A 12,979-nucleotide genomic window follows, 5' to 3' on the forward strand; every position below is an offset into this window, starting at 1 on the left:
TGTGGGGGTGTGGTACCAGGATGAGCCTGGGGCTTCAGCTGCAAGAGTACTGGACACAAGTGGTGATATAACCTGTGTGCTAAAGAATGAAATGTATTTAATTGGAGCAAAAAATTAACTATATATATGCACCTCAGTAGGAGAACCAATGCGAGGCCAGAGGGGTCTTGAGGAGAAATACGTATGTGTATATGTGTATGTACATGTATACATTTTATTTTTTGTATTTGTATATACACTATATACACACACACACCCGCCGCCGCCGCCACCGATCCCACCGCAGCGCCTCTCTCCCGCGTAGGTCCCCCGACCGGGGCGATTGCTCGGCGTCTCGATTGCTGCTGCCTTTTCCCCACTGCTCAGTGGCATCGGCCGCCGATTGGGCGGGGCTGAGGCGGGGCTGCCCGCGGTTGCTAGGGGCGGGGGCGGCGGCGGCAGGAAGCGGCCGGGCCGCTGGGCGGTGAAAAGCGGCGCGGGGCGGGCCGGTATCTCCTTCCCATCCCCCTTCCTTCCCTCGCGTGCGCGGCGTTGCTGGCCTGTCCTGCAGCGGGGTACCGACGCGAGCGCCCGGACGAGGAGCTGGCGGCGGGGAGCAGGTGAGGGTCCGGTCCGGTCCAGTCCAGTCCTGCCCGCGGCCGGCTGCCCTTCCCCCCTCTCCCCCCCCCACGGGAGGTGTCACGCGCCGCTGAGTGTCCCTGTCCCCGCGGGCCGGAGCTCCTGCCGCCGGCGCGGGGGGCTTCGGGGCGCGGTCCTCGCCAGGGGGTGATATGTGATCTTTACGTGTACACGGGTGTGTCCACACACGCATGTGCACATACTTTGCGTGTGTATACGTAGATATGTATAGAAACACAGTGCGAGTGTACTCTGTGTGTGTGTGTGTGTGTGTGTGTGTGTGTGTGTGTGTGTGTACACACCCACATACCTGATGCATATATCCGTGTACGCACATGGGTATGTATATCTATATGTGTGTGTATATACACAAATTGTGTGTGTATGCATGTGAATGTGTGTGTATTTGTACACAGTGCATATATATATATGTATACACACACACACGTATATGGATATGCATGCACTGTACGCATGTGTGCACATGTGTGTGTATATGCATGCATGTAAACGCACAGGTATATGTACATACGCACAAACATACACACACCATGTGTATGTGTATATATACCTCTGTATGTATGTGTCTGTGCATGCATGCCATGTGCATTGAGAGCACCTCCATGGTTTGAGCTGCTGTATGAAACATTCCTGAGTACTCAAAATATGCGAGCAGGGTACACAGGGAAGGGAGGGCAAGCATCACTGCACTTTAACTGTGTATGTATGAGAGAGAAATAAAACAACATACACACATATATGAGAATAATTTTATATAGAAATAAATCAAACTTATATGTGCATGTGTGGACATACACATGTGTATGTGTATCTCTACATAGCTCTGTATGTGTTTTTAGCAGAGTTGTGTGATAGCATTCTGGCCAACAAAACAGGGCTTAAATACACAGGGCTTAAAATAAGAGGCCTGAGGAGGATCCTTAGTTGGTAGCCTCCCTTATGTATGCAACTTTAGCAAAGGCTTGTTCTAAATATTTGCAGACAGTTATTCTGTCACCTTAAGGTGGGAAGAAAGCAAACCGTCTTCCACTTTCTTTGGTTTCTTCTGTTAAATTGAGTTGGGGACTTCTTCCCTCCCTCCATCCCCAGGGCTAATTTTGATAATTCTAGAGAATAACTAGCAAAAAATAAACCAAGAACTTGTTTCACTTGCATATTGGATCTCTTGTGCATACATTGTAGTTTGTGGGCTTTTTCCCCCTTTTTCTTTAACTGCTTTAAAAACAAGGAAGTTGTGAAAGGTGCAGTTGATCTTAAGAACCACAGCTTGCACCATTTTAATTGGTCGCTTTGAGTACTTTTATATCCTCCTCATTTCCTTAAAGGCAGAATTTGGGTATTAAACTGTAATTTGACTGTCCCATTCTGTTTTCAGTTGTGGTTGCAATGGTCGGCTAAAGAAACACAACTCCTAAACTACCTATAAAGTAGTTGGAAAGATTGAGGAACACTTATTGATCCTTTTTACCTTGTTGCTGTCTGACCTGTGTAACTTGTGAAGCTGACTCTGTTAATTCTACTTCCTGTTAATAGGGGACAGTGAATTTTTGCAGTGAGAGGTAGAGGCAGTACTGCTGTCTGCATCTGTAGCCAAGATGCGATGTGAGAGTAGAGTAGCTCCCATTTTACCTCTTTGCATTTAACTTTATCAAGTCAGCTAAGGCACCTGATATTGGCTTTGCTTCATAATATTTATGGAAATACTTGTTTGTGATGCACAATTTTTCTTTTTCCAGGACACATGAGATGGCCACAGATGACAAACAGTCTCCAACACCGGACTCTGTTAGTGATCTTCCTCGTTCACCTAGTAGTCCCTCTCATCTTACTCACTTCAAACCCTTGACTCCTGATCAGGATGAACCTCCATTTAAATCTGCCTACAGCTCATTTGTAAATCTCTTTCGTTTTAGCAAAGGTAAGCACTTATTACAGAGCTATTGCTTTTACTTCCAGGTAAATGGGTATCTTGCTTGAGAATCTTTAGTTAGGAGCAGGGCTTCAGACTGGTGGCCAAACGGATGATTAAGGAAGCTTCTGTGAGAAGCTTTTTATACTGGATGTAACATGAGCTGGATTCAGTCTTGTGGTAAAGGTGATTAAGTCTGCTGGCAGTGCAAAGTGCGGAGTTGAAGCCTACTTGCAACCTTTGATCTAGCTTCATTGAAAATCTGCAGCTGCCAACAGTGGTTGAAGACAAGCCAGCAGGCAATCCTCTGAATGACCTTCATAGCAGAGCTTTTTGGAACCCAGAGGGGAAAGTAAAGGTCCTCTTCTCTGCCCCGCAAGCATTTCTGGGATGCTGTTTGCCTAGTGAATTCAACATCTCTGCTTGGTGTGAACTCTACTCTGGCCCTACTTTTCTTCACTCCTCATCACCTGTGAATTGGCACTATATCTTTGGGCTTCAAATTGTTATAATTCATGTATAGAAACTTAAAAACACCGTTCAAAAGGCATATTTTTTCACAGTTTCAGTCCTACAGAAAGCTGTGTAACATGACTGGGCAGTAATGTAAAAAGGAATAGGGGTGGTGGGAGGGCTGCTTTGCGCAGCTTCAGCAAGAAGGGCTTCACAGCAGCGAGGGGAGTGGTGGCCACTTTTCCCTTGTGCCCAGCAGCAGTTTTTCCCTGGCTGCCATCACCATAGCTCATCATGGGTAGCCTGGGACCTGGGGTGGGGGGATTCCAGGCTGGTGTGTGGGGGTCTTGGTTGGTCTAGAGTGGGCACAGGGCAGGCTGGGCCAGGGCCAGGGCCAGGGCTGTGTGCTCTGGTCCCTGTGAGTTTCCATGGGACCAGGGCTAGTGGTGGTAGCAGCCGGAAAGAGCTGCCACTACTGGGCTGCCTAGAAATGGAGTCCAGCCACACAGTTACGGCAGCCCCACTGCATGCTTGGGGCGGTGGGATGCACTAAAGGTTGGATAGCGCCTGGGCCAGGTGGGACCAAGGGACTGGCTGCAGGTTGGATCCAGCACACAGGGCATATTTTTACCAAACCTTGGTTTAAGAGTTTCTGGCATGGGTAAGAGAACTGTCTCTGATCTTAGAACCTGCTCCCTTGCTGTCAGTATTGCATGCCTTCCCCTCTCCTGCACTTCCTCCCTTGCAGTGTTTGTCCCAGGAGCCAACTCTGTTTGTTATGCTGTTATGATAGGGCTTTACTTGGCACCTGGGTTTTAAGCATTCTTCCCAGGAAAACTTCTGTTAAGCAGAAGAGCTTGGAAGGAATGGTGGAAATGTTTGGTTTTGTTCTGGTATTGGTGAAATTACACTGAGGTGAAGAAGAAAACAGTATAAACTAACAGAGGGAAAACGAGACTCTTTAATCACTGGAAAAAACAAAACAAAAAACTGCTTCCCTTGGGTAGTGGGGAAGATTTTTCATAAAATGGTTAGATGTCTTGGGTTATTAACTTAGGACATTCTGCTTTTCATTCTGTTCTAGATCTGTACTTGTTTTGTTTGGGGAAGGACACAAAACAAGCACACACCAGTCAATGGGTCCTGTTCAGTGAGTCTAGTCTAGTCAGTTTAATTAACTGAGTGTTGGATAAGCAAATTTTAAAATAATGTGCTTATCATTTTTATGATAAGCACAGGGCACCTTAACACTATTGGAATTTACTGGTGTGAAATTTGCTGGTGTTTGGTGGTGGGAATGAACAAGTGACCAGCTACCTACTGTAAGATATGCTGTTGCAAGTAGTTAGCTGGGGAGACTGATATAACTAGCTTGCGTTGAGAAAACAGGATAGAAGTGGATATCTGATGCTTATACTAGTGTAGCTTCATAGATTTCATAGACATTAGGGCTGGAAGGGACCTCGGGAGATCATCGAGTCCAGCCCCCTGCCCAAAGGGCAGGAAGTCAGCTGGGGTCATAGGATCCCAGCAAGATAAGCATCCAATTTACTCTTGAAGGTGTTCAATGTAGGTGCTTGAACCACCTCCGCTGGCAGACTGTTCCAGACCTTGGGGGCTCGGACAGTAAAGAAATTCTTCCTCATGTCCAGCCTGAAACGGTCTTGCAGGAGTTTGTGACCGTTTGACCTCGTCATCCCTTGGGGTGCTCTGGTGAACAGACGTTCCCCCAGATCCTGGTGGTCACCCCTGATAAACTTATAGGTGGCCATCAGATCACCCCTGAAATTAGTGTTCCTAGAATCATAGAAAATTAGGGTTGGAAGAGACCTCAGGAGGTCATCTAGTCCAACCCCTTACTCAAAAGCAGGACCATCTTCAACTATATTACCCCAGCCAAAGCTTTTGTATAGCCAGGCCTTAAAGACCTCCAAGGATGGAGATTTTGGATAGCCTGTGCTTTGCTACTCTCCTGGTGAGAGAGTTTTTCCTAATATGTAACCTGAATGTCCCTTGCTGCAACTTAAGACAATTGTTCTCTCTTCTGTCATATACTACTACTGGGCACAGTCTAGCTCTATCTTCTTTGTAACTGTCCTTCAGGTAGTTGAAGGCTGTTATTCAATCCCCTTAGTCTTCTATTTTGCAGACTAAATATGCCCATTTCCCTCAGCCTGTCTTTGGAAGTCAAGTGCCCCAGTCCCCTGTTTTTGTTGCCCTCGGCTGGACTGTCTCCAATATGTCTACATTCTTTTTATAGTGAGGGGCCCAAAACTGGATGCTGTATTCCAGATGTGACCTCACCAGTGCCAGATAGAGGGGAAGAATCACTTCCCTTGATCTGCTGACAAGGCTTCTACTGATGCAACTCGGTATGCCGTTAGCCTTCTTTGTAACAAGGGCACGCTGTTGGTTGATATTCAGTTTACTGTGCACTGTAACGTCCAGGTCCTTTTCTGCAGAGCTGCTGCTTAGGCAGTCAGTCCCCTGCCTGTAGTGGTGCATGGGATTGTTCTGCCCTAAGTGCAGGACTTCACACTTCTCCTTAGCAAATCTCCTGAGATTTCTTTTGTTCCAGTCTTCCAATTTGTTGAGATCTCTCTGAATCCTAGCCCTACCCTCCAGGACATCCCCCAGCTTGGTGTCATTTGCAAACTTGCTGAGGGTGCAGTTCATTCCATCTTTTAGGTCATTGATGAAGATATTGAACAAACCAGCCCCAGAACTGACCCCTGGGTCATGCCACTTAATACTGTCTGCCAGCCAGACATTAAGCCATTGATTCCTTTCAGCCTGATGATCCAGCCAGCTTTCCGTCCACCTTACAGACCATTCATCCAACCTGTACTTCCTTAGCTTGCTTGTAAGAAGGTTGTGGGAGACTGTATCAAAAGCCTTGCTAAAGTCAAGGTACATTACAGCCACTGCTCTTACACATCCACAGACCTGGTCTTCTCATCATAGAAGGCAATAAGGTTGGTAAGGCAAGACTTGCCCTTGGTGAATCCATGCTGACTGTTTCTAATCATTCTATTCTTCAAGCGCTTAGGAAAAAAAAAAGATTTCTTAAGCACTTGCTCCATGGTTTTTTCAGGAACATAGGTGAAGCTGACTAATCTGTATTTTCCTAGATCTTCCTTCTTCCCTTTCTTAAGTTAGGCACCATATTTGCCCTTTTTCACTTCTTGTAAGATTTTGTTCTGGTTTTATAGCTTCATAGTTGGTAGGATCGGAAGGGACCTGAGCAGATCATCAAGTCCGACTCCCTGCCATGGGCAGGAAAGAATGCTGGGGTCAAACGACTATGGGAAGGTGATTATCTAGCCTCCTTTTGAAGACCCCCAGGGTAGGAGCAAGCACCACTTTGCTTGGAAGTTGGTTCCAGATCCTAGCCCCCCGACTCTGCCTTTTTAATGTCCAACCTGAACCTACTCTCAATCAACTTATGGCTGTTATTCCTAGTTACTCATGGTAGTGCTCAGGGGAACAGGGTCTGTCCTGCTCCTTGATCCGGGTCGCTAGTTTCAGTTCTGTGTCTCCTTAGCCTTCCTAACAGCCCCCCTACAGCCTTGAGCAATTATGGTGTAATCCTTCTTGGTGATGGCCCCTCCCTTCCACTGGGTGTACACCTCCTTTTTAGTTTTCAGACGATCCTGAATGCCTTTGGTGAGCCATGGGGGCTTTTGAGCACTCTTGGCCCCTTTGACTTGCATCGGGATTATTGCCCTTTGGGCTCGGAGGATCATCTGCTTAAGGAACAACCACTCCTCTTGGACTCCCAGCTCCCCTCCCCTCCCCTCTGGGACCTCAGTCCCTCCCCGACTAATCTCCTTAATTCATTGAAATCGGCCCTCCTGAAGTCTGGGGTTCCTGCCTTGCTGCAAGCCTTTGACGCCCTGTGCTGGATGGTGAATTCCAGTAGATGATGATTGCTATTGCCTAGGTAGTCAAGAACCTGCAGCCCCCTCACCAGGTCATTGCCTGTGGCCAGGACTAGGTCCAGTAAGGCATTCCCCCTGGTGGGACTGTGCACCTCCTGGGTTAGCTGGAGGTTCTGTATCTCGGCTAGGAACCTACGTGAGCGGTCAGACCTAGGTGACTGCTCCTCCCAGCAGATGTCTGGGTAGTTTAGCTCACTGAAGAGTTCCTGGCTAAGCCAAAGTATTCTTCTGCCATACGTGTTAGGCTTCCTGTGCATTGGCTTGGTTTGTTTGTGTGCTGTCAGTAAGGTTTCTTTAAAGTTCAGCTATCTTTCTTGGACTCCTTTTTGCTTCAGACTGGCCTCCCATGGGATTCTGCCCATCAGTTCCCTGAGAGAGTTGAAGTCTGTTTTTCTGAAGTCCAGGGTCCTTACTCTGCTCTTCTCCTTCCTTCCTTTCCTCAAAATCCTGAACTCAGTCATCTCATGGTTGCTGCTGTCCAGGTTACCATCTACTTCTACGTTCCCCACTAATTCTTCCCTTTTTGTGGGTAGCAGGCCAAGAAAAGCACAACCTCTAGTTGGCCTCTCCAACTCTTGCACCAGGAAGTTGTTTCTAGCACTCTGTCCAAAAACTTTCTGGATTGCCTGTGCACTGCTGTATTGCCTTCCCAGCAGTGTTGCTATATCCCTGATTTATTTTTTTTTTCCTATCCTACCTCCTCTTCAACTAACTCCTGTTTTGTGTACCAGCTGGGCATACAGTTGGGGACACATCATATACATTGTGCATTGGGACACATATGCATTGTGCATTCACTCTTTCTTTACACTGGTGTAAGGATAGGGTACACTAGTGTAAATGCGTCGTATATGGGATTAGAGACTGTAGGAATATACTTGTTTAATGGAAATACTTCAGCCATTTCTGATCTGACAACATCAAAAGGTATGCCTAGCCAACCATAATTAAGGAAGGAGTACATTTCCTTGCATTAGATCAGTGGAGGCCAACTTTCCTGGCATGTGTACTACAGATTAGCTCTATACCTCTGCAAGTGCCATTCCAATCCCTTTCTCTTGCCCAATTTGCTGCTCTGCTTTCTGCTCCCTGCCCTATCTGCCACTGCTGTCTGTCCTGTCCCTGATCTGCTGTCTCATGCATGGAAATCTATCTATATCACTTGTGTTGCAGGTTGGCCACCCCTGCACTAAACAAATAAGGTTGCAAAATTGTATATTTTAAAGCAAGGCTGTCCAATGTTAAAGCTGCTGGGGGCCACATGCCTCGCGGACTGTACTGTTGGGGCCCCAAACCACAGAGGCAGCACTAGTGGGGAATTATGAGCCCTGTACACTGGTGTGCACACAAGTTGGTCTTTCCTCCCCCACTGCAACATGCACATGAGGCAGGATGCTACATGGGAAAGCATCTGTCCATCTGCCATGTCACAAACTAGGGGGAATGCCTTACTGGATCTGGTATTGGCAACAGGGGATGACATAGTAGGGGACCTACAGATTGGTAGCCATCTGGGGGACAGTGATCACCTAAAAATACAATTCGACATAAGGCGTCGAGTGGGTAAGGTAACTAGTAGGGTGAACGTGCTGGACTTTAGGAAAGCTGATTTCGGTGAACTCAGGCGATTTAGTGAAGGACGCACTACAGAGTAGTAGTTTTGAAATGATGGGAGCCCAAGAAGGGTGGCTGTGCCTTAAGGAAACTATCCTTCGAGCACAAAGCGAGACGATCCCCGTGAGAGGTAAAAGAGGGAAAGGGGTCAGGAGGCTTCCCTGGCTGACCAGAGAAATCCAGGGCAGACTAAGGGCCAAAAGGGGAGCACATAAAAAGTGGAAACAGGGAGAGATCACCAAAGAGGAATATACCTCTTCTGCTCGTGCTTGTAGGGAGGCAGTTAGACAGGCCAAAGCTACCATGGAGCTGAGGATGGCAACCCAAGTAAAAGACAATAAGAAATTGTTTTTTAGATATATAGGGAGTAAAAGGAAGGCCCAGGGAGGAATAGGACCTCTGCTAAATGGGCAGAAACAATTGGTGACGGACAGAGGGGACAAGGCTGAACTCCTCAACGAGTTCTTCGCCTCAGTGTTCCTAAGCGAGAGGCATGACAAGTCTCTCACTGGGAGTGTAGGGAGGCAGCAGCAAGGCACCAGACTTCCATGCATGGACCCTGAGGTGGCGCAGGGTCACTTGGAAGAACTGGATGCCTTTAAGTCGGCAGGCCTGGATGAGCTCCATCCGAGGGTACTGAAGGCACTGGCCGACATCATTGCAGAACCACTGGCGGGAATATTTGAACGCTCGTGGCGCACGGGTCAAGTCCCGGAGGACTGGAAAAGGGCCAATGTGGTTCCCATTTTCAAGAAGGGGAGGAAGGAGGACCCGGGCAACTATAGGCCAGTTAGTCTCACCTCCATCCTTGGCAAAGTCTTTGAAAAAGTTATCAAGGCTCACATTTGTGAGAGCCCGGCAGGGCAAGTTGTGCTGAGGGGAAACCAGCATGGGTTCGTGGCAGGCAGATCGTGCCTGACCAATCTAGTCTCTCTTTATGACCAGGTTACAAAACGCCTCGACATAGGAGGAGGGGTGGATGTCGTATACTTGGACTTCAGGAAGTCCCACCCCATACTGGTGAACAAGTTAAGGGGCTGTGACTTGGATGACTGCACAGTCCGGTGGGTGGAGAATTGGCTGGAGGGTCGCACCCAGAGAGTCGTGGTGGATGGGTCGGTTTCGACCTGGAGGGGTGTGGGCAGTGGGGTCCCGCAGGGCTCGGTCCTTGGACCGATACTCTTTAATGTCTTCATCAGCGACTTGGATGAGGGAGTGAAATGTACTCTGTCCAAGTTTGCAGATGACACTAAGCTATGGGGCAAAGTGGACATGCCAGAGGGCAGGGAGCAGCTGCAAGCAGACCTGGACAGGTTAGACAAGTGGGCAGAAAACAACAGAATGCAGTTCAACAAGGAGAAATGCAAAGTGCTGCATCTAGGGAGGAAAAATGTCCAGCACACCTACAGCCTAGGAAATGACCTGCTGGGTGGCACGGAAGTGGAAAGGAATCTTGGAGTCCTAGTGGACTCCAAGATGAACATGAGTCGGCAGTGTGACGAAACCATCAGAAAAGCCAATGGCACTTTACCGTGCATCAGCAGATGCATGACAAATAGGTCCAAGGAGGTGATACTTCCCCTCTATCGGGTGCTGGTCAGACCGCAGCTGGAGTACTGCGTGCAATTCTGGGCGCCGCACTTCACGAAGGATGCGGATAATCTGGAGAGGGTCCAGAGAAGGGCCACTCGTATGGTCAAGGGCCTGCAGGCCAAGCCCTACGAGGAGAGACTAGAGAAACTGGACCTTTTCACCCTCCGCAAGAGAAGGTTGAGAGGCGACCTGGTGGCTGCCTATAAGTTCATCAGGGGGGCACAGAAGTGACTTGGTGAGTATTTATTCACCAAGGCCCCCCCGGGGGTTACAAGAAATAATGGCCACAAGCTAGAAGAGAGCAGATTTAGATTGGATATTAGGAGGAACTTCTTCACAGTTCGAGTGGCCAAGGTCTGGAACGGGCTCCCAAGGGAGGTGGTGCTCTCCCCTACCCTGGGGGTCTTCAAGCGAAGGCTAGATGTGTATCTAGCTGGGGTAATGTAGGCCCAGCACTCTTTCCTGCTTATGCAGGGGGTCGGACTCGATGATCTATTGAGGTCCCTTCCGACCCTAGCATCTATGAATCTATGAAAACCTGCTCTGTTCTGGTGGAGGTCAAGGAGTGTTTGCATGTTTCCCTGAATTAGGTTTACTGATACAGTGTTTGGTGTCTATAAATACTAAAGATGAGCAATGTTTAATTTTGAAGTTTGCATAAGTTATAATTTTATGGGTGTAGTTTTATGCTCTTGTATGATAGCCAGTCAAAGAGCACTTCCGGAAGAACAAAAGCTGTTTACACCTGGAGGATTGAAGTCCAAGTAGTTGGGAAAAGAAAACTCTGAGAATTTACAGTTGCCTAGTTATGCATAATAGGTGCCAACGTAAGGTATCACAGCCTAACTCAGGCAGGGAATTAGTTTTTAAGGAAAATCTACCCAAATATTTGATTAGAACTGGAAGATTGGGTTTGTGATCTTTGTCTGAAAGGCTGTAGATATTCTTCCAGTCATAAATGGGTCAGTAAAGAAGCCTGAGTGGTAAAAGGATATATGTTATGGGGCAGGATGTTATATCCATAATAATTGGGAGCATCTCAGAGGTGTGCACCCAGCTGCATCCAGGGTCAGGGCATGTCACATGGAGCAGAAGCCAGGGGAGGGAGGGGGAGCATCGAGCTATTGGAACGTTAGGGCAGTGGCAATCTGGGTGGGAATCTGAGGGCTGCATGTGAACTTTGTCAGTGGGCCACCAGTTGGACAAGCCCTTTTTTAAAGAATGGGGCAGAAGGACTTTTGGAGTAAGGCACAGAATGAGCATCTTGTTGAAACAAGCAGGAATCTCTCTTGCCTGTGTTGAACCTGCTGTCTGAAAAGGTTGAATTTATTGAAAGATTGTATATATTGATGCAGCCAGAATACTTGAAAAACTGTTTTGTAAATCCGGAGTCTTCAAAAGACTGAGTCTGGTAATGGTGAGAACAATTCCTGCTTCGTTTATGTGCAGAAATTACATCTGTTCTAATTTGTGTTCATATCTCTTAATAGCGAGAATAGACTACAGAATGAGACCAGTTCCTGCCTTAACCTACAGGTTTTATACTATTTCTTCTCTTCCAGTCCTGCCCTGTGTTTGTGTAGTACCTAAGTCAGCGGGACCCTCAATCCAGATGGGCTTCTTGGACACTACTATATTTTAAACTAAGTATCAGCACAGTTTCTGTGGCTTCAGACTTGCATGTGATAATGAATTTCTGTCATGTGACCAGCTGGTTTCTTCTGCCTAGATGATGGTAGGCTCTCATCTGCTGCAGAGAGAGCAGAAACTGGATCGAGTGATTCACAAGCACTGAGTGGGACATGGGCCAGTCCTCAGCATCCCTCCCGAACACAGTCTCTGAGGTCGCCTGTTCCTTATAAAAAGCAGCTCACTGGTGAACTACAAAGAAGGTCTTCCACAACCTTAGGTAAGGCAGCACAAAGTATTAAAATAAGGTATATGTTAATTGTTTGGTAACTCTATGAAGGGAGGTACAATCTCCAGCTAACAAAAGCATGGCAAGGAGCTGACTTGAACAGTTTCAGTAGCTAGTCTAATGCCACGTAAACTGGTGCAAAAACTGAAAAGCAAGATTATCTGTTCAGGATCAAGGCACAAAATGCCCTTCTTCAGATCTGGAAAAGCAGCAGCAAGAGCCTAAGTACCTGGTTAAAAAAAATTGCTTTTGCTTTAGTTTTGGTATGTAAATGAAAATCTCCGTTTTAAAGGAGTAGAGGGCAGCAAACCTTTGAAGTTAAAGAGGAGCAGCTACAGACCAAGCAAAGGGTGGCTGATATGGATATATCTAATTACTTAAAACAGTGGTGCTTAACTTTTTTGGCTGATGGGCCAGATGGGCAGTGCTTGATCTGTCTGCAGGCTGGATCTAGTGGGGCCTCATCTGGCTGCGCAGGAGGCTGTGGTGGGGATTGGCCTGGCCCCAATTTAGCCATGTAGTGGAGGAGGGCTTGGCCCAGCCCTGTGGGAGGCAGGGGGATTGGCTTACCTCAGCATGGCTGGGTACAAGGAAGGGGAGTAGCCTGGCCCCCTTGGGGAGGAGAGAGCACAGCCCAGCCCAACCTCCTGGCCTAGAGGGAAGGGGGAATGACCTGGCTTTGATCTGGCCATGCAGGGGCAGCGTTGTGGCCCAGCTCAGACCCACCCCACCGGGCTTTGGATTCTGGTAGCAGGGAGGGGTAGCAGTAGTGTCACTGCTCCCCCACTGCCAAATTTCCTAATCTGCGTGGCGTCCAGAAAACTGGATTCTAACGCTCTGTGGCTGCATTTGGCTCAGTCTGGAGGCTGAGCACTGCTGGCCTAGAAGAATATCGGTTTCATAGTTGGTAGG

General features: G+C 47.8%; 1 protein-coding gene across 4 annotated transcripts in view; it reads left to right on the top strand.

Moving 5' to 3' along the window:
- Window positions 1–434: 434 nt before the first annotated feature.
- The window catches only part of PIKFYVE (phosphoinositide kinase, FYVE-type zinc finger containing), a 100,744-nt gene continuing 88,199 nt past the window's right edge, over window positions 435–12,979 (top strand). For all 4 annotated transcript variants that reach the window (XM_090044860.1, XM_090044861.1, XM_090044862.1 and 1 more), the window contains exons 1-3: window positions 435–599; window positions 2,376–2,557; window positions 11,879–12,058. In XM_090044860.1, the coding sequence (XP_089900986.1) occupies window positions 2,386–2,557; window positions 11,879–12,058 (352 nt within the window). In that variant the 5' untranslated portion in view covers window positions 435–599; window positions 2,376–2,385. The remainder of the gene's footprint in view (window positions 600–2,375; window positions 2,558–11,878; window positions 12,059–12,979) is intronic.

This window comes from Crocodylus siamensis, chromosome 4 (genome assembly GCF_052110815.1).
Source record: "Crocodylus siamensis isolate JL-2025a chromosome 4, ASM5211081v1, whole genome shotgun sequence".
Taxonomy (NCBI): domain Eukaryota; kingdom Metazoa; phylum Chordata; order Crocodylia; family Crocodylidae; genus Crocodylus; species Crocodylus siamensis.